This window comes from Corvus moneduloides, chromosome 7 (assembly GCF_009650955.1).
Source record: "Corvus moneduloides isolate bCorMon1 chromosome 7, bCorMon1.pri, whole genome shotgun sequence".
Classification (NCBI taxonomy): Eukaryota; Metazoa; Chordata; class Aves; order Passeriformes; family Corvidae; genus Corvus; species Corvus moneduloides.
Window position 1 is genome coordinate 7,773,149 of NC_045482.1, and position 21,772 is coordinate 7,794,920.

Below are 21,772 nucleotides of genomic sequence, written 5' to 3' on the forward strand. Positions count from 1 at the left end.
AAAATTATGCTTACAAAACCCTAGAACATGACAACAACCCAGCCAACCCCTGTCTAAGAGAAAAGCTTTGCTACCTGATTAGGCCCTAATTGCAAACAAATTGTAAACACCAGTAACTCAGTGAGTTACACCCTCAGCCTCCCTCTGGGAGACAGGCAAGGCTTCTCCATGGCCACCATGGCTGGTGGTGTCTTTAAACACTCCCCAACCCCTCTCCCAGCAGTAAGTTGGCAGCTAAAGCCAGGCCCGGGTAAAGCAGCTCTTAGAGTGGGATCATGATGGTTTCCGGATTTGAGCAGTTGCTCAAATTTCTTCTGGAAGCTGGCCAATTGTCAATAACTTCCCCTCTGAAAACAAATCAACATTTAAATAAGCATGGGGTGTAAGTTGCAGCCCTCATTTTGTTTGGTGTCAGCTAAATAGTGTTACACCTCCATTTAGAGGCAGTAACTTGGAGGAAGAGCTGTCTATAAGAATTTTGAATTAATAAAGGAGAAAGGTCTTCCCTACACATGCTTTGCTATGCTATGGCTGTCTGGACACCTTCACCAGGAAAATCTAAAGTCCAGTGTTCCTTGTCAGGTGCATGTTATTCATACAGGTTGGAAAAGGTGTTATTTTGTGTTATCGTAGACAATTAGAATATGTTTCCTAATACAAATTTCATAGTCCTTTCAACCAAGGCCAAAAGCCTGATGGTTCAATGAAAAAGCATATCCAGTTCTTTGCACCAGAAAAGAATCTGGGTCTAGCAAACTCCATATTTAAACCAAGTACCTCTCTTCTGGAAATGTGAGTAATGAGATACATAATGTTGCAAAAATCTTAAGCTGCAGTAGTGTATTTAATTCAACATGTGCTTGTAATCAGATGTCCTCAATTATATCTTGTTATGATGTTAAAGAAAACCTGTAGACACCTCTGTTTAAAGAACTAGAATAGAAAGATATTTTGGAGGTTTTAGGATTTGGGAAATGAAGAGATGCTTTCTATTTTTTTGCCTACCTGTTTACTGGGAGGAAGCAAATGTAGTTCACACTACACTGATGGATTGCTGGTCCAGGATGGATAAGGTCCACCAGAACAAATCCTGGTGGGTCTTGTCTTCCCAACTGCTCCTCATCCTGCAATAGCTTCACCCTAAAGTGTCTTCTAGAAAGAGTGACTGTAATGCACACTCCTGCTTCCCCATCACAGCAGCCCGCCCCTCTTGCTTCAGATGTCTCCTGAGAAAGCCACTGATCATCTTTTTTTATTTTTTTTATTTTTAATCCTTAAGTTGTATCTGGCAAAGCTATGCTTACCCAAACTTTCTCTCCTTTCAGTATACCCCTTAGCCATGGGCATCTCTGGACTAAAGTTTGTTTTGTTGTTGAGTCCACATCCACTGAAAAGGCACTCATCGAAAGGTCAGTCCTGGAGGCACTGGAGATGTGCTTTCTGTGGGTTTTTGTGAATATTCCTATTGTAACTTGCATTTCAACTTTACTATATTTGTTATAACAACTCCAAGTACCTGGAAAAGTCTGCTTGCTCCTCTTTTCAGTTTGGGTGCATCTATAAAGCAGGGATCAAAATTCCTAGGAAATGGCTCATAAGTGTCAGCTGTGATAGAGTTAATTTTCTTCCCAGTACTGTCTTTGGATTTGGGATGAAAATCCTGCTGCTGACAGACTGATGCTGTTGCTGAGCAGCGCTTACATTAAGTCAGGGCCTTGTCAGCTTCTTACATTGCCCTGCCAGCAAGGAGGCTGGGGGAGCACAAGGAGCTGGGAGGTGACACAGCCAGGACAGCTGATCTCAACTGATCCAAGGGACATTCCAGACCATATGGAGTCATCGCTAGTACATAAATCTGTGGTAGAAGCTGGCCAAGGGCCACTGCTCAGGAATTGGCTGGGTATAGGTCACTGGGTGGTGAGCAACTGCATTCTACATAATTGTTTTGTATATTTGAATTCTTTTGTTATTATCATTATTTTCCCTTCCTTTTTTGTCAACCAATTAATCTCATATTTTTTTACCCCTCAGTTCTCTTCCTTGCCCCACTGAGTGGGGTGAGGAATAGGCAAGTGTCTGTCTGGTGTTTAGAGGCTGGGTTAAACCCCAGCAATATGGCAGAAGGAAATGCTCTTGACTTTGATTTTTGTGTAGAGTCACCCAGCTTGTTCCTCAGAGGGCAGAGGCTCCTGAATTACAGCGATGGTTCCTGCAGTCATTACACTCTTCTGTCATTGCCATGCTTCATTGTGGCAGGGAAGATCGTACCATACCAAACATGCAAAAATATTTCACTGGATTTCTAGAATTGTAGTAACATTCTTTTGTTACACTTGGTTGGGTTTGTATCAAATTTTTTCACTCAGTTGACTAAAGGCCGAAAAGCAGTTCTGTGATGTGCTTTGGCACATGTGAACTTGCTTGGTTGTTTTTTCATTTTTCTATGCACAAACATTCCTAAATTAGGCTGCAGCCTTTCCTGGAGGATGGACAGTAATATCTCAGTTAAGGCACTAATTTGGCAATAGAAACATTTGATAGTGCACTACTCTCTGATATTGAGAACATAACAGATCATAACAAAACTTAAGCCAGAGCTTATAGAAAGATGGCTTCTAACTCTACCAGCAAGGAAAGGAGAATGTGCACAAAATAAACATGGGGAGGGAGTTATAAAGGGACTCTTCAGCATCCTGCTCAAAGTAGAGTTGCCTGATATTTTTGTACTTTTCCAGACCTTCTCCCAGCAAAGGATAAAACATGTAATGGCAGTAGCACAGTAGATAGATCAGCAATCAAGCTCTCTGGTGCTGTGTAATACCATGAAACTTTTCAGTTTTAGTATTTGCACCACTCTGCTCAGGTTCTGCTGAGCTCTGCACAGGCCCTTGGCTCTGATATTGTGCCCCTTCTCCTTCGGCTTGCAGAAAAAGCATAAATGGCTTTTTTTCTTTTACTGTTCCTGAAGATGCTGGCCAATAATCACCTCACAGGAATGAGCAGCAAATTCACAATAAAACTTGTCTGTGGGTCCACAGCTTCTAAGGCATTTCTGTTTCAGCTATTGAACTGCTGATTTAGTTTTACCTTTTGTTATGTTTTTTAAACCATAATGCCATCACTGTCTAATGCTATAATTTTTACCTTGTTTTCTCTATGATACTTGCATACTTGCAGAGAATCTTAGCATTTCTACATTTCTATTTAGTTTTGCTTTTCCTTTTGTGATCGTTTTACTCTTTCTGGAATCCTCTCTCAGTGAGAAAAACTTCCCAGTGAGTATTAAACGTTCAGTGTAGCCTGCATTTCCTGAAAAAGTAATTAAAATATCCATAGATTATGAGTGTTTACCAGCTCAATTACTATGCTCAATCTCAGGCAGCTATAGGAGATAAAAGAAAGCCATAGGGCCTCTTATTCTACAATAATACAAAAATTGCATTATATAAGAAAAAAAATAATGCTTTTTGCTCTTAAACTGGTTTTAGACTCTTTACTTGCCTTTACAGAGAAGAAAAATCTTCCATTTTCTTGCTATTTTGTGGGCTTTGGCTGTGTTGTTTCTAGCTGTAATGCCACAGTATTTTCTTTCTTATGTTTTTGTGTTGCTTGGTGCATTATTCTACTGCATGTAGTACTGCTGGTGCTCTACAGAAGCTTTTTAGTCAGAACAACTTATCATAGCTACAATGAAGCTAACAGAAGGCAAGGAAGGAGATTGGGAATTTAATTTCTAGATGAGCCTTTTAGGAACGGTTGTCACACAAATATCGCACTACTGGTTTTGAGAAACCAAGAGAAGGTGTCAATGCTGGTAGCCTTGGAGATTGTTTCTCACTAAGGACAGGTCAGTTATAGAAAACAGAACCAACTCTTGTAACTCAAATTTAATTTAAATGCAATGTCTGATATAATATTATTGTAATCACCCTGTATTATTTTAATCACTCAAAAGTGCTTTTTTTTTACCCTTTTTGAAGCTATGTGCCACTAAGACAGAACTTCACTAAATGATAGGCTGACATTTACTTAATGCTACTTTATAAATTGCAAATTATTCGCTCTTTCATTCTTGGTTCAGGAAATTAAAGCTGTATTTACATGAGGCTATGCCATGTTGCCTGGATAAGACAATGTCCTATCGCACCCCTTTTTTTTGCCTTCTTAAAATGATTCTACAATACTTTGAGAAATGCATGAACACGGAAAGAAGCACAATATCTACGTATGCTCTGAACACAGCCAGAAGAGAAAAGCATGTCCAAACACTTGCATTACAGACTCCTCAGTTAACTACCTGAGAGCTTGCACTTCAAATCAGACTTTCTTTCAGTGATTCTCCAGCCCTGAGTTTTACAGAATATTACCTTAAATGACTCTCTAGTTACAGCTCCTTTTCAGTGCTCAAGGCACCTGGCTGAGGAAATACTGCAAGCTTCATATGGAGATAGAGATGCAAACAGAGACTTGAAAAGACAAGGAAAAGTACTTTTTGTAATGAAATCCTTTTCTCATTCAACAAACTTACAAACTATTTATACCAAACATGGATTATAACACACTGTTGATTAAAATTAGAGATTAAACTAAATTCCAAACATAAACCTATACTCCAAATGTTATTGATTTTGTGCATCTGCTGTAGATGTGCTGTAGAGATAAGACTACAGCCCCTGCGCTTGAGCAGGCTCCAGCAAGCCATTACACTTAGAGCTATTCAGTGAAATGAATGTTATCTAAAACTTCTCTATGATGCAGTATGATAAGTTAACTCCTGAGTCACATATTTATAGAAATTATTTAATGCTAGTAAGAAAGAAATCATAGGGTTCCTGCATGGGCAGCAAAAGCAAACAGATAACATGAGTGTGAACCTGTCAACTTCCCAGTCCTTCCCTCCCCTGCAGGGACATGCATTTAGACAGCCTAGAAACTCCTGCCCCTTCAGAAGGAGGAAAGGAAGGGAAATTCTGGCCTGCTTCTCTACAAATTCAACTTTATGGCTTGTCCAGAAACTGTTTTTTATCAGCATTAACTCACATTGCCATTAGGAATTGGCCAAATCACATTTCATTCTTGAATAAAAATTCTCTCTGGAGTCTCAAACAATATTATTTAGGCCTGCTATTATTATTAGGCTATTATTTCTAGGCCTGCTGATTTTCTTCATACAAATGACCTACCTGTAAAAACTGACACAGAAGGCACTATACAAATAGTCCTATATTCCTATCTTCAAAATATTTCAGAATGCCTTGCAAATGATTTATGCAAAGAGCAACGAAACAACAATTAAATACTTCTATTTTTAATTTCCTGGGAATGAACTGATACGGAATGAACACACTGGAAAGAGTTTTACAAAAAGGAAACCACTTACATAGCGAGAAGCATGTATTTAATTAAATGCTTTGCAAAGATACATGAATAAAGCTATGTGCATGACTTTCTTTAGGGAGAGCCCCAGCTGTTTATTTTTTTTTTTTAAGGAACAAACAAAAAAATGTGGAGACCACAGATGCAGTAAAGAAACAAAAAACCTAAGTAAGTTTGTACCCACATACTTTACAAAATAAAGCATGTGGAGGTACAAAACATTCTATATACTGAATGACCAACAAATAAATGCACTGTAACATTGTTCTCTCAAACACTGTAAGCCTAATAGCTAAGCTCTGAACATGACATTGACAGTAGGCATCTTTATTTCGTCAGCCTTCTAGAGAGTCGTTTAGCACCATCACTTTGTTGCTTTTTTTTTTGCCCTGCCTATCTCCTATCTTGAAATAACAACAGAAGCATAGCACCTTTTAATATCTAAAATAAAAACAGGAGTATTAATTGCATCCCAACTTCCAGAGATGAGGTAGCTCATGCTAAGAAATGATGGAAATTTCCTGCCTTGACAACTCAAGGCTAGTAAGTCAAATTCCTGGTGATGCACGTCTGGATGTCAGCTAAAACCAATGCATTTCTAAACTTTCTTTATTAGCAATTGGTTTGGTATACATGTGAATTGTCTGCAATGTACAGAAATTGGCACCATATATAAGACATCTGTATAATTTGATACGTAATGGCTTCTTAGATGGGCAAATATTGGAAAATCAACAAGTATTGGGTTTAAGACGTAGTTTGAAGATTAAGGATAATTTAATGGAATTACACAGATACATTGTGAGAAGTGAAATCTAGCCTTAAAATTAAAGATATGGGACACCCCTACTGAAAACTCATATTTACCCCAGTAATGCTTTCACTTCATAAATTAACCATGGCTATGGATCACTCTTCCGAGCAGACTTACATAGAAAAGTGCAAGAAAAACAATGCCAAATTAAGATGGTCTTGTCTGAAGAGATTTTCTTCTACAAAACACACAGATTTCCGTGAATGGCTATTGTACTGGCAACTACAGGAACACAAACTGGGGTAGAGGGAGCAGGTATGATTGAAATACAGCCAATGGTTCACAAAAGTGCTCTACTTTTCTGTTATTCAGCACACATCCAAGCAAAAGAAATAATCATTACAGCTTTACATAGTTCTGCATGAAAACTATCTATTTTGAATACCTGGAAATGGCAAAATAATTTGAAACAAAACTGAGGAAAAGGATTCATATTACTTTTAGAAGGTGGTCATCAATCCTCTTAAAATTGTACTAAAAAGTTGGTTTCAACTTTGAAAACAGAAGGTTTGTAAGTAAAATAAATATTCAAAAGGAGGCCGGGCATTTAGAAAGAGCTGTATATACAATGCTGATCCAATATCAGCCATTACTTCAAGAGTCTCAGGATTAACTTCAATCAGTCTAAGTTCATGTTTAATTGCTGCTGTTGCTGGGTAGTGTGTTATATTCCCCCCTCGCTCTTACACAAAGCAAACTGGCCCAATTTCAATTCCAAATTCCTGATCGGTACTGCCAATGTCCACCGGTGCAATATCGATGATAGGTAAGCGTGCCACGTTCTGCGTTCTGTACTCAAAAACAGTCTTGCCCACATTCCCATTACGTTTCTAGAGGGGGGAAAAAAAAAAAAAAATTAGGCTTTAGGCCAGAGCTCATGTCAAAACCAGCCCAAAGTGCAGCTGGTGAGTCAGCTGTCTGATTGTTCAGGAGGGTCTCACTGTACCTTTGCTATGTAACACCCTGAGCAACACTGTCTGTCCTGCACCTGGGTTATTTTGAAATGTATCTAAATACAGTAATGAGCAGATCTATCAGACTGACACATCAGGGCTGATGCTTCTCTATGCTATGAAATTCTTTTCTATGTGTTAATAATATGTTCCTGCACACATAATTGGGGGCTTACTTTAAAGCACAGAGAGTACTTAGCTTTTTCAGATACAAGACTAGATTAAGGAATATTTGCCGTTATGTTGGACTTGGCTGAAACTGCTTTTGAACATGAAAAATCTACTACTTGCTGGTTTCTGTGCCCACCACGAAGTTTTGGGGGACATATTCCTTTCCAGCTCAGTCATAGTACCAGTAAGTTTCCTCCACAGTACTGCTGCAATAATCTTGCCCATCTGGCAGACAGAAGTTTGTGGTTATCTCACCAGTTTGTGTGATTCCACATAGAGGTAAACAAGTATTGGGAAATCCAAAATGGCAAGATACGTATCTCAGTATGCTAAGAAGGAATTTGCAAACAGCCTCTAAATAGTGCAGATTTCTATTATGTGAAGCTAGAATTATAGTAAAACCCCTGTTTGATCAGTTACATCTAGAATTCATTATAAAATCCTGCAGCATTTTAATTATTTCCTTGTATGGGTTTTTTTTCTAATTCAAGAGAGGAGTGAAAAGGGACTGAAGTCCTTTTCCCCCCCAGAAAATGGCAAAAGCCCTAAACTTACAGAACAGCTGTCGTGCAGAACAGTGTATCTGAACCGGCTGTTTCCCTCTGCCTTGATCTCCAGGTCATTGGCCCCTTTCAGAATCACAGCTTTTTTCAGGTTCTTTGTCTGGTCATCCATGTACCCAACACTGTTTTTACAAAGGTAGGTGATATTCTGGGAAGCTTCCTTGGACAGGAGGCGCAGGAAAGTCATCTGAGTGACAGCTGTATCCCCATACACAAACTGCAGAGATAAAGAAATAGGTCAACTTAGAGTACACTGGAATTCATTAAGAGTTGGCGAATTTTAGAAACATCTGCCATTATTGCCATCTGTCAGACATGACTAGTAGGAGCCCTATTACATAAAATCTAAGGATGGTTTCTTTTGTAATTTGCTGCCACTTGAGGACAAAGAAATGTAAACATTCTGTAACAGGGAGAATTTTGGAGAATTTTAACTGTAATTTTCTGCAACTGAACAACTCAAGTTGGGCCTCCACAAACATGTCAAGCTTTGGAATGAATTCTGCCTCATTTCCAAAAGGGATTCTTACATAAGAAATAGTGCTTAGAGCAACCTTAAATCAAGTAAAATATATCAGGCACAGAAAACCATTTTAGAGTGTACCTGTTATATTGCAACTTTAGGAACTTGTTTTCTGTAGGCTTTGTGCTGTATTAGAAGCAGCACAAACAGCCAATGTGTTGCAGTGGCGAAGTCCACTTTACACCCCTAAAATTGCCTTAAAAGTGGTCTCTCCTCACAACACTGTGCTAGAAAGTTCTCCCTCTGTCTAGATTCTGCTGGTCACTGGCCCTCTCGCCCCTCCCATCCCTTTTCCCATTGGTCCCTGTTATGCCATTCAACCTTGCCTCTGCCCCCTAGCCCTCAGACTATTGGTTTTGGATGCTCTGCCCGCCTTCGGGAGGGCCCTCAGACTATTGGTTTTGGATGCTCTGCCCGCCTTCGGGAGTTTTCGGGATAAAATGGGCGCGGGCTTTCGGTTGTTGTTCTTCTTGCCTCTGTTCCCTTCGGGGTGTTGCCATCAAACACCTCAGAATTGCACACAGAGAACCCCTCTCGCCTCTGTGTCTCCGGTTCGTGCATGGACTGTGGGTGTGAGCGGCTGTTCACAACCACCTGCGCAGGTGAGGTTGTGTGCCCACGTAGGTGCTGGCAGAGTGCTGCCTAAGCCATCCACGAGGGACCCAGCAGGGACAAGAGCAGCATCGATCCACCGAAGCCCTTTCTTTACCAAAGTTGGACTGTATAAAAATAACTATACATTTGTATACAGGCTTTATCAACGAATCAATTTGCATGGAAGTTTGACAAATGTTCTAAAAAGTGCCACTGTTTCTACAAAAAACAAGCAATTTTTCTAGCAATAACAGAAATTCTAAAATTCCTGAGATTTTTTCCCCCCTATCTGTGCAGGTTTCATTTTATTCATGTTTTGTGAATCCTTGCAACATAAAAAACAGTCAAGAATGACTAAAACTTCATGCATTTCACTGAAATCGTGAAGAGAAAATCTTACTGGCACCATCATAATGTATAAAGTGTGGTTCCTCTGTTTAGTCATCTTGGACATATTTAATATTTAAAATCCATAAGGAGTGCATGTGACTATTACATAGCTCATACTATTAGTTACCAAATCTTGCAGTGTTTCAAAAATAATGAGATATTCTTTTACAATATTCCTGAAGATAATTTGTTCCTCCATCTGCCTTGGAGCATCTGCCTTACAAACCCCTCTGTGTAGCTCTGCAGTTAAACATCAACTGTGATATGTTGGGTCATGGCAAGACTTCCTGAATTTAGGAATAAGTGAAAGCATCTCAAAAAAGCCATCAGTATCACATCTGTTCTCAGCTGTTAAAGTTCTGAACTGTTTTCAGTAATCCAGTTGATAACAGCATTATTTTTTGCACACCAAATACTTAATTTAAAGATATTAATGCTCAATGAAATAACACTTGAAGATATTTTCTGTGCTTTTGATAAACTAGGAAAAAAATGGCAAAAACTAGTTAATTAATTATATACTTTGCATAGGCTAAACTTCTGTTATTTGTTAGGATCATTAAGCCTAATTTTAGATGTTACTATTGAGGAAAAATCCAGAAAAAAGCTGAGTGGAAATTTTTCTGCCTAGAGACTGATGGATTCATCATGGATCAACCTGACACATATGATAACAATCATACTTTCTTTCAAAAACAAATTCATAAAGTAAGTTTTGTAATTCTTAGCAGTATAGAGTTTTCTGAAAGGAAGAGTAGAATTCAATTAAAACAGCAGGGATCTGGATTATGTACCAGGGGTAGAAGTACACTTGCTTAAGGACAAGATAGACATTTAGTAAAAGACTGATAGAAGCTGATGGTTTTGGGATCAAGAAAAATAAATCCATTCCAGCAGTGGTCTACTTCAGCCAATACTGCATTGTTTTTCCCAGCTATTTCCTATCTTTACTTTATGGTACTAACAATCAATTGAATATATGCCAGTCAATCAACAAGTATAATGTTCTGACTGTAGCAGAACCTGCTCAGAGCAGCAGATGAAGTTCCAAACCACAAGGCAACAAGTTTTACAGAAGCCAATTCTTAACAGTGACTGTATTTATTTACCTGTGATCCCCTGTTCATATCAAGGCCATACCAAACAGGTTTTAAGTCCGAGGACCTGCTGGCCCACCATGTTTTGCGGGGCACAGTAGATGGGTTGGCAGAAATGCAGGTCTCCCCAGTTTCCATGTTGCAGTACACTTTTATAGCATCTTCAACACATCCTTGGTTAGGATCAATCCAATATTCACCTACAAAGAACATAAGAAGTGATTCCATTACTTTATAAAGATTTTTGAAACAATTGGGAAGACATAAGCAGAAATATGTTACAGCAGTGCAGAACAGGCCAGTGACTAAGCCCGTGCTGGACACAAGGCAGCCTCACACAGCACACAGCAGAGGGTGTGAACACGCACCGCTCCTCTTGGACGGGTGGCACAGCTTCAGGTCATCACAGGTCCGTGCTGGGTGCTTCTTGGAGCCATCTGGGCTGCGCATGGTCTCGATCTGGCTGCTCAGGGACTTCAGTGTGGCATGGACTCCTGGGTCTGTTTTATTATGGTCATCAGGGGCTGCTTCATCTTCAGTAAACTCTGGTAGTGGATCTGCCATAGCATCATCATAGTGTCCCATGATGTCACCAATGGCAGCAGTGAGGTGGCCTGGAGGCCCTGGAGGGCCAGGAGGACCAGGTTCACCTGGTGGGCCCTAAGGTTCAAAACAAAAAGGCGACAGAGGTCCAGTAGAGTAACTACTATGCCAAATGACAGCAATACCTCCCACCGAAAAAAAAAAAGCCAAAACTTCAGGACTGGTCACCTTAAAGCACAGGGAATAATTCAAATATAAACAATTCACCTTTCAAAGAACAGGGGTAAGAGATTAGAACTGCATGTGAGGTATTCACTTTGATTCATGTCCTCTCTGATTGCCTTAACGCCTTGCTCAATTTTTTCTCACTCCTGATTTTAAACTAAACAGCTGGAAAAACGCCAAGGAATGCCCTCATTCCTTTGTTAAATCATCTGTCCTTTTTTGTGCAGATACCTGGCTAATAACTTCATTTCTTAAAATTCCTGCTTCTCCTGAATTACCTCAGGCTCATTTTCCTGGATGGAAAATTTGGCACTAGAAATATCTTTGTATTTTTCCAGCACAGTGCTGAGCTCTCTGGCCACCAAACTTGGGTCTTTCTGTGGGAAAGAATCTAAATCATCCTCACTTTGGAAAAGCAGTTGTTTTCCTGACTGAGTAAATTTTCCCAAATGGCAGGTTGTGAGGTCTGTCTGTGACCGTGCACTGTGACACATGAGAAGGTATCTGTTAATAACTATGTGTCACCCTGCCAGCTCTTCTCTGGCAGCACAAAGTCTGCAACATACCTTTATGGGAAGTTTGATGCTCTGGTGCATCAGGTGGTGGATCAGAACTGGCCCTTCCTTTGAGAGTCAGTACTTCAGAACTCGTAACTAGTGCTCCAAATGGTTACTACAGAGCACACATCCAAACTAACACACACTGTGTCTGACAAGTGAAATCTCAACTTTTATTTCTTGCTTTTTGGTTCTAACTTATAGCTGCATGCAAGCCCCCAAGGAAAGCAGCACTAAAAATACTGGAAGGTGATATTTCTTGTATGGTTTCATTAACAGATGAAGTATCTAGATATATTCTATTCTTACGCTCTGCCATAAAGTTTTCATACATGTCTTGGTGCCTGGGCAGAAGTGGAGATACTGACAATTAGTAGAAATTCAAATGAAATGGGGAGAATATTAGCACATGATAAACACGGGAAACACCATGTCTTACCAAACAGAAAGACAGCAAAAACTGCCTCCCTTGTTTTGCTCATTATTTTGTTCCACCTCTTCCACAAAATAAGCAATATCAATTTTTTAATTCCCCACATGATTACCCAGGTCACTCTATTCTCAAATTCCTCTATTTTTTTTTTAAATTTATCTTCTTTCAAATAGTGTAACTACCCTTTTTTGACAGGATATTTTGATTTGGTACATGTGGAATATGTCTAGGCCATTCAGCAAAGGTTTAGGACTATTTCCAAACTGGTTAAACCAGTTTTCATCAGTAGTGAATCAGCTCATGTTTGGTGTCTGTAAACCTCAGATCAGGGTGAAGGTCCGCTGGGCTCAATATTAGAGTTTGGGCTGTTTATTTGGACTGGAGGATCTCCCTAACACACAGCACAAGAAGGGTGCTGGCAGTCAGGCTCGTGGCTGTGCTCACTCAGTGCCACCTCTGTGGGACTGCCAGCTTTGAGCTACTGCTGGCCCATGCTTAGGCCTGAGGGCTTAGGGCCCCACTCACCAAACAGCCATGCTGAACCACAGATCCAGCTGGATCCACTGAGCCAACTGCAGAAGTAGATCCAGCTCAGCCTAAGGAGAGCACAGGTGGGTGAGGCTGGCATCATCCCAGGTTCAGAAGGTGAAAATGAGTAAGAAATGAACCCTTTCAATTTCATAGTTGCCCTGGATGTTTGCTGAAGAAGCTATCACATTTTATCATTTGCCTTGAACTCATAGATGTTTAAGAAAATAATGTTATGGACTATAAAAAAAAAAAAAAATCTCATTATTTGAAGAAAACCCTTCCCCTCCATATTCCCATCAATTTACCTCAGGTCCAGCTTCTCCCACAGTCCCTCTAACACCAGGAGGCCCAATTGGCCCAAGTGGACCAGGACTTCCATCTTTTCCAGAAGGACCAACTGGACCTGGAGGACCCTAGAAAATACAGGAGACAGAAGGAATGCATTTTAGCATTTAATAACAAAGTTTTACAAAACAGCCTGTTACAAGCAGCATCTTGTTAGGAAGCAATCTGATTAGTTGTGCCTATTACCAAACTTTTAAAAATCACCTTTTTTCATCTTCTGTAAAAGCAAGAAGGGAGTTTCAAAGCTGCTCTTCTCAAGTGAATCACCTCAGACAATATAACTTGGCTCAACTGTATTTTTTCCTTAACCATTTAAGTGGGATCAGTTCCAGATTCCAGATGCTGTGCAGACTGGAGTAGCTCCTGTACACCCACAGATACAGGCTCAGAGGGAGATGCCTCCCTTGGATGTTCCCCAGGGACAGTATTTCTCCTTTACTTTTGAGTGAATGACATACATGGGGGTAATGAGATGCAGAGTAGCAATTTAGCAGAGCTGCCACATATCTGGCTTTGCATCAGCTGCAGCAAAAGTGCCTCCTAAAAGAGACTGGAGCCCTGTAGTCATCCTGAGCTGACATTTTTATCTACCTATAAACTACGCTCATGACAAAGCTTTACTGTATTAAACAAGGTGATGTCTCAGCAAAAGATATTAGCGTAATCACCATATGATACCGAAGTCAAAGAAAGTTATTGAAATAAAGTGATGCAGAAATAGACATATGAGCATTAAAAAAAACCACCAAAACCCAAGCAAGAAAAACCTTAAAAGTCATACTCACCCGAGGACCAAATGGGCCTGGAATGCCAGGACTGCCCTGTTCACCAACTGGACCCTAAACAGAAGAAATTATCTTATCATTGTGCCATTTAGAGCATATGACTTTAGTTTGAAGGCATTAGTGTGTGATATACACAAGTTGGTATGAATAGGACTAAAATATACATAAACACTGGGTGGTACCCTTCCCTTAATCCCTTAGTAACTTAATAGAATTTACTGGTGCTTGGCTATATATAATAAAGCTGTTTCTCTAGAAAAGTCTTGGTTTTGAGGTATTTATAATCAGAGTGGATTACAAGAGAGTAAATAGTGCTATGAGAAAGTGAAAAGATAATTTGGGTGCCAAGGTCTTTTTGTTGCTGCTGTTCCTGCGTGTTGAAACTTCCAGTGTTTGCACAGGACCAAGTGAATAAATGTAAAAAAAAAAAAAAAGCAAGTTTTCCATGATATTTCCATTCAACTGACAATGAAATCACAAAGTTTTTGAAAGTATTAGCAAGAGATGTTCTCACAGTCCTTCTGGGATTTTACACTGGATTCCTTGACTATTATGAATTCAAACACTGCCAAAAAGCATTTCACACTCTAAGTTGCTTATCTGAAACTACCAGCTTGTGTTACTACCTTGTGCTTACAGGTAATTGATTGTCAGGGATTGGTCTTGCAAAGAGAACAAGAATAGGAGAACACGCATCTTGCCAGAACAGGTTCACCTCATCACACAACATGTATAGTAAATATTTACATGTATTGTAAAATTGCATTAAAAATGTTAGCAAGTACAGACAGCAGGCCACTCAAACACCTTGTGTGGAAAAAACAACTAGTGTGCTTTTTTTTTCCCCCCATTTTAAGTAACTATGTTCCTGATACACTATTTAACTACCAAGCAAATAAAATTCTAGTAAAAGCAGAACAACTTACAGGAGGGCCAGGAAGGCCTTGAAGTCCAGTGAAACCCCTGTGTCCTTTCTGGCCCCTATCACCTCTATCTCCATTGTCACCTTTGTCACCACGAGGTCCTTGGGGACCCTGTAAATATCAACAATGAAACGTAAAATTCTGAATTGGGAAAAAAACCCCGACCTCAAAAAGCCCTCATTTACTTTTAAACACTGCACTCAGACCTCCTTCCCTTTTAAAGCTGGAAAGATGATGATGTCAGGGCAGCCCTAAAAATCTTAATTTTTCACCAAAGAATAAGTAAATAATTACAGAAAACTGTGCTGTGCTTAAATACAGTTGAAACAAATTTATTCTACTTAGCTACATAATACAGTAAAAAACCAAACCTGTAATAATGATAACAAATAATTTACACAACCAAATTTTTTAATAGGTATATATTTCTCTGCCTTACTGTATATGGCAAAATATTTTTGTTGATGAGATTGAAATATTGCTGATCTCTCACAGACTCATTATGATAAAGCATATTTTGAGTAGGAAATCATCCAGGCTACACCTTTACTTCTCACAGATTCTTTCACCTTCATTATGATTAAAGTACAACTGAAGTTTCATTCCCTAACTGTAGACAACAACATCCAGGCAACACAAATACCTTGCTTCTATTACTGTCACGATTTCATTGTTGTGAGTTTCAATAATTGCAAACTTCTTACACTAATTCAAGAATAACTGGAAAATGTGGCTGCTGTTTTCAATTCTGTATTTCTCAGCTCAAATTGCATGCTAAATTTCTCAATGCCAGATTCCAAATAGTTTATCAATGGCATCATTATCACTAACTGCTCAATAAACTTTACAGTCTCTCAAATGACATCTGCTTAGGGACAGGACAACATTGTTTTGAATTTCCCAAGTTTGCAATTAATTTTCTGTTCCAGGCTTGGATTGTAAAAGACTTATGTAACATAAAAAAGAGGAGTTTTGTTTATTTTCCTTTTTGGACTGAAATCGGAAGTTCATGAGTTGAATTAAGGCCTTTTAATGGTAGCAGGTGATTTTGTTGTATTTCTGCCATTTTTTTCTAAAAACATCCCTTTTTGTTCAGCATTCATTTCTTTACCCTCATTTAGACCAGACTCCAGCCATTTGCTAACTCAGGTCCTACCATTATCCAGACAGCAACATGCTCCAAAGAGGCTTTCCAAGTTTTACTGGAGTATCCAAATACAAATATCCAACTTTGTGCAGCTTTGCAGCTCAGAATTACCTGCACCTACTTGCAGTCAGAACACAAGGTGAAGCCCTGCTTAGCATTCTAATTTGGGCTGAACTCCTCACACACTTTCCTGTAGAAGGTATCTCAGATAAAACCACAGTGACCATGGGCAACTTACAGGCAAACCTCTTTTTCCTGCACGTCCTGGGGGACCCATCGGACCTCGAGAACCCTACAAAGATTGCATACAGAAAGTATGTGAAGCAATGCACAAAAAACATACATAATTGGATTTGATAAACAAATGATTTTTTAAAAAAGCCTCACTTACAGTTTCACCTCTTTGTCCTGCATCTCCTGGAGGGCCAACGGGACCCGGAGTTCCTGGACCTCCTGGAGAACCTGGTAAGCCTGCAGGGCCAGGTTCACCACGATCACCCTGCAAAGCAGAATTTCAACTGTTTATCTAAAGAGGACTGGTCTAGACCAAAGCAACAAAACTGCAGCACTGCCAGTCTATTTTTGAGCAATTGCAGCCTACAAAGATATTCCTGCTGCAAAAACTCAGCTCTGAGTTTGTGGAGGCAGATGTTCTTAGCCTCTTAGCCAGACATCCTCAGCTTTGACAGGTACTATATTCAAAGCTGTGATACACTTTCAGAACAAGCTCTCCATCCAGGTTAACTGAATGAAAAGAAAATCAACAGTGAGTCAATAATAAAACAGGGATTTCCAGAAGAAAATTAAGAAAATAATATATTCTTACACGTTCCCCAACAGCTCCATCTCGTCCAGGAGTACCATCATTACCAGCAGGTCCCTGGAGTTATGGGTAAAATAAAGCTATTGATTAACTCTGTTATCTTGCACTTCGAGAAGAGTAACTAGAAAGTTGTTCTCCACCTCTAACTTCAAGTTGTGGGTAACAACCACTAGTCTTTTCTTGCATGCTACAATGCTGTAATACTTACTTCTGGACCAGCTTCACCTACAGGCCCAGTGGCACCTGACTGGCCAATAGGCCCTGGGGGACCTTTGTCACCAGGTGGCCCCGTGGGACCTTGCTTTCCTGGAGTACCCTAAAAAAGATGAGAAATATCATATAAAAAATTTAATCATAAATCAAAGAAAGCACAGAAACCCTGCTACCTGCCAAACTACTCATTAATCCAGAGTGAAATACCATCTACATTTGCAAATGAAAAAAAGCCTGACATTTAAAGAAAAGGTTCTTATAGAATTTGAATACGTAATATACTTTGTATTTTTAAGAAGTTACTGATAAATCAGTAAGTCTGATGTCATTATCTGCAATAGGTAAGATGTTTTAGATTTCAGAAAAATAGAAAGTAGTTTGAAATAATTAACATGATTTTTCTCTGTCTCAACACTGACAAATCTTGTTAGCCTGGCATAATTTCTGGCCAACTTTAGCTATAAAGTGACTTAATAGATTCCGTGGTAATGACAGATCCTGCATAGCAACACTTTTACTAATAGTCTATTTAATTATTTGATCTCCTGGATCATAAGGCTATCCAATAAATATCTCCAAATACTACATGGAAGCAAAGAGAGCTCAAATGGCAGTTTGGAAGGCTGTAGTTCACAATTCATGAAACAGTGCTTACGGAGTATCTACTCACATTCAAGTCACCTTTGGGTACCTAAATGAAGAGTTTGAGGTTGTTTTTTTCAGGGATCGAGTTTTAAGTCAAATAGAAACATTTTAGTCAGAAGCCTTAATGCTATTGCTCACTTACTCTCAATTCAGGTTCAGACTTTGCATTGTGGCAGAAACTAACCTTCCACCTCCATGCACTTGTATGAGATTTAGTTCTTTACTATTCTCTCTCTATTCACTCCTGCAACTGGAGTTTTCCAGCTTTCTGCTCTTGCTAAGGGGCACTACGCTGTGAATCCCACACAGAGAACACCCAGGCTGGTGGCACATAGCCTGGTTGTTACTTACTGCAGGACCTGGCAGCCCAGGCATGCCTCTTTCCCCTCGCTGTCCTGGCATACCAACAATTCCTCTTTGACCAGTAGTTCCTGCTGGACCAGGGGGGCCATCTGGGCCCTGAAATCCACAGAGGAGAAAGCAATGTCACTGTCATGTCAGCAGCAATAAACAAGGAGACCAAGCCGGGAGCTGGAGTAGGGACAATCAGTAACACCAAGGGACGTACTGGCTGCCCGTCATCCCCCGGGTCACCCTTGTCTCCAGGGCCACCAGGAGGCCCAGTTGGCCCTCGATCTCCCACACGGCCATGTGAACCGGGATCACCACGAAGACCGGGGGGACCTTCTTTTCCTGGTTCACCAATAGGCCCAGCAGGTCCTGGGGCACCCTAAGAAAATTAAAACACCTCATTACATTGGACCCTTTTCTGATCAGGACAATAAAATTCTAAGGACTGTGTTTCGATTAACTATAAATATACATACTCAGAAAGGCCAAAAAATGTGAATGAGCTAAAAGCTATTATCATCTCTTTTATGACCAAATAAATGAAATTAACTAAACATCTCATCAAATTATGTCCAAGCTCCACCCATGCCCCCCTCATTTTCAATTCCAAACTCAGTCCTTTAAAAGACACTTTTTTTCCTCTTTTTTTTCCCCCCTCAAGTGTACAACCACTGCTAGAAAACTCACCCTTGCCCATTCTTTCTAGTATCATCAAGCTAAAGTCTACATCCAAACTTTTCATTCCCATGGTACAAATTAGTGTTTTAACTGTCCTTTGTTTATTTTTCAAATACTTTTGAGACTTCACATGTATATTAAGTTTTCCATAAACTTTGCATTTGACAACCTTACAACGACTGCAAGTTGTTTTTCTCATCATAACATTAAAAGGCATATGAAGCATGACACAGCTCTCTGTGTGGAGTTCAATCCTCAACTTGATCAACAGCTAGTTTATTTTTTTATAGTGTTTCTGAAAATGTTTGAACACAAGAGATTTTGTGTTTGTGGGTTTGTTTTGAATGTATATTAATGGAACTTGAGAGTAACTCCACCAGTGAGAGAGCCCAGAAGAGGCTCTTTCTCTTCCAAAAACTGTCCTAACTTCAGTCACCACTAAAGGGACAAAAAATAAAATACAGAGGAAAATATAAGTTGTGGTTTTTTTGTTCCTGTAAGCAATCAAGTCATTGGAGCAATATAAGCAGCAATCTGGAAGGCTACTCAACCCAATGGAAAGCCTTGGACCAATATCAGGCATTGGACCAAGCTAAAGAATAATGAGCTTTATTTAATGATACAAACAATCAGTCAGAGAAGTCAGTGTTGACAAACTGCTCTCTTCAATAACATCAGGCCTTAAACACTGCTTCACCTTTCCTGCTTTATTTAGTCTTCAGATTCTTGATGACCATTTTCTAAAACACACCTATTAGGAAAATTATAATTGACTTACAGTAGGTCCTGGAGGCCCAACTCTTCCAGCAGATCCTGGGAATCCAGTAGCACCCTGAAAAAAAAATAACCCTTTTTAATGTCATCTTTATCAAAAGGAATACAGCACTAGTTACCTCAAATGTTCTCAGCTTAGTGAGCATATGTTAAATTTATAGACTGACAAAACAAGGTAAGATGAGGAATAACACTCACATTACATAAAATTTCAGTATTAGATTATCTGCAGTCAGGTCACAACACATAAAGTCTACTTACAGGTGGACCCTGAGTTCCTCTACCACCTTTCAGACCAGGAACACCTGGAGGACCCTAAAAGGAAAGGAGAAAGAGAGGGGTGATAGTGAACACCCAGAACTTTCTAATTAAGCAAGATCAGCCCATGTCACTGGTTCTGTGATGATGTTATTCATACTTACTGGTGGACCATGAGACCCAGCAAGACCCTGTGGACCTGGAGATCCAGCATCTCCTTTCTGTCCAGGTTCTCCAGGTTCACCTTTCACACCAGGCTGACCATCAGGACCCTGTAAGAAATAATATTTAGAAGAAACATCAGGTCAGACAATACCAAATCTTTCTCAACAAAGTAATTCTGTAGATAATTTTTTAAATGAAAAAAAAATACCAGGGGTACAAATCAGTCCAGAAAACACTTCATTTGTTTATCAATTCAGCGTGGTCTTTAGAAGATCACACATGAGATTTTCTGAACCTTCTGTGAAGCCAGTATTTCCATTTAAAATATTTTACTTATCTAGCTCATATTTTTCTTCTCTATTTTCCTCAGCAGCTACAAAACAAACATTGTCTTTTCTAGGCTTTTTTCCCACCAAAGGAAGCAGGTGCACAGCTCTTTGCAAAAAGGATCCTGAAACAGGATATTTAGGCTGTGGGAAAGTTTAGGGTATTCCATTCCATCTGGTCCATCACTTCATTCCAGCCTTCAGTACTCACGGTGCAAATCTTTGCTACCTTCAGTAGACAGTTTTTAACTTTCCTCATTTTAATCTCAAAGGAGCAACATAACATATTAATGAAAATATGAAATCTGGTGAGCAATTACATAATCTTAACAAGAAAACCATTTTTCAACTGTCTAGGGCACTTATTGGCCCTTTTCTTCACTTGATATGCTGATGGGAAAAAGAAACAGCTCTTTTTGCAGCAAAAATGTGACTCCTGATCCAGAACACTGCAATATTATTCATAATGAAGGAAATGAAGTGTGTCAAAGCATGAGTAAAGGAAACTCATTAGTGCTCCAAAACACATACCGGGGGGCCAGCAAAACCAACAGCGCCAGTTGGGCCATTTTCTCCTCGGGAACCCTGGTCAGAAAAATTGAAATAATTGTATTTAACGACCATTTTTCAATAAACAGTATCATTTACAGTTAAATATATAAGAAAGGATGTTACTGTTTAATGTCATAAGTGCCATTATACTTTTGCTCTATTAATCAGAATCAAATGATCTTTTAATCATAAAATAAAGGATGTTAGCTATGCTGTTAAAATCTGCCATGTGTTCAAGGCTATATTGAGCTTTCAGAATTCAGAGATGGAAGGCACAGGCAAGCACTAAAACAGCACTAGGAGAAATTCTGGTCACAACCCACCCCCTTCCAGGGATGGCCAAAGAGCGCATACTGTATGCAACCTACCATTCCAATCACACTGGGCAAAAAACCAGTAGTTCAAAGATGTACTCTTCTATAAGGTCAGAATAGGCTTCAACTGAGCTTTCCCCACAACATTTGATTGGAAAAGAAGTAGCTGAAGGCTGCCAACTCCAGCACTCCCTAAAAGGGTGGAAGCTGCTCCAAATTATACTGGAAATAAGACTGTTCTGATTTATGACAGGGACATAATCAATTTCAAACAGTATGAAGGATCTACAAGGGCTGAGCCTCTAATTCCCTAATTGAAGTCAACCCTTAAAATACTTAAAATCATTGGTAGATGGAAGATGACAAGACTTACATAACTGGATGAACTAAGGATGACCTCTGCACTTTGCCCATTAAATATTTGTGTCTGTACAGTGGTATCTGCTAAGGGCATCCTTTTAAAAACATTGACACAATTAAAAGTGGTGGCATAGTTTCAGGAGTGAGGTCAGTGAGGGTAACTCTATAAAGCCTGCCCTAACACAAGTATAGGTCACAGGAGGAAAATCTGGTAATAGTTTTGCAAGTGCACAGCAACAAGTCAGCACTTCACATTTAGCTACAGAGAAAAGGAAAGAAAAAGGGGAAAATATATCAGCAAATAAGAAAAATGCCTGGAGTTTGGATCAGTGTTAGGTATTGT

General features: G+C 39.5%; 1 protein-coding gene across 4 annotated transcripts in view; it reads right to left on the reverse strand.

The window, feature by feature from the left end:
* Positions 1-5,292: 5,292 nt before the first annotated feature.
* COL5A2 (collagen type V alpha 2 chain) overlaps positions 5,293-21,772 on the reverse strand; it is a 172,290-nt gene continuing 155,810 nt past the window's right edge. For all 4 annotated transcript variants that reach the window (XM_032114536.1, XM_032114537.1, XM_032114534.1 and 1 more), the window contains 17 exons: positions 20,735-20,788; positions 19,877-19,984; positions 19,716-19,769; positions 19,459-19,512; positions 18,220-18,381; positions 18,003-18,110; positions 17,002-17,109; positions 16,797-16,850; positions 16,362-16,469; positions 16,209-16,262; positions 14,827-14,934; positions 13,901-13,954; positions 13,076-13,183; positions 10,850-11,141; positions 10,494-10,681; positions 7,870-8,094; positions 5,293-7,020 (listed from right to left, as the gene is read on the reverse strand). In XM_032114536.1, the coding sequence (XP_031970427.1) occupies positions 6,874-7,020; positions 7,870-8,094; positions 10,494-10,681; positions 10,850-11,141; positions 13,076-13,183; positions 13,901-13,954; positions 14,827-14,934; positions 16,209-16,262; positions 16,362-16,469; positions 16,797-16,850; positions 17,002-17,109; positions 18,003-18,110; positions 18,220-18,381; positions 19,459-19,512; positions 19,716-19,769; positions 19,877-19,984; positions 20,735-20,788 (1,986 nt within the window). In that variant the 3' untranslated portion in view covers positions 5,293-6,873. The remainder of the gene's footprint in view (positions 7,021-7,869; positions 8,095-10,493; positions 10,682-10,849; positions 11,142-13,075; positions 13,184-13,900; positions 13,955-14,826; positions 14,935-16,208; positions 16,263-16,361; positions 16,470-16,796; positions 16,851-17,001; positions 17,110-18,002; positions 18,111-18,219; positions 18,382-19,458; positions 19,513-19,715; positions 19,770-19,876; positions 19,985-20,734; positions 20,789-21,772) is intronic.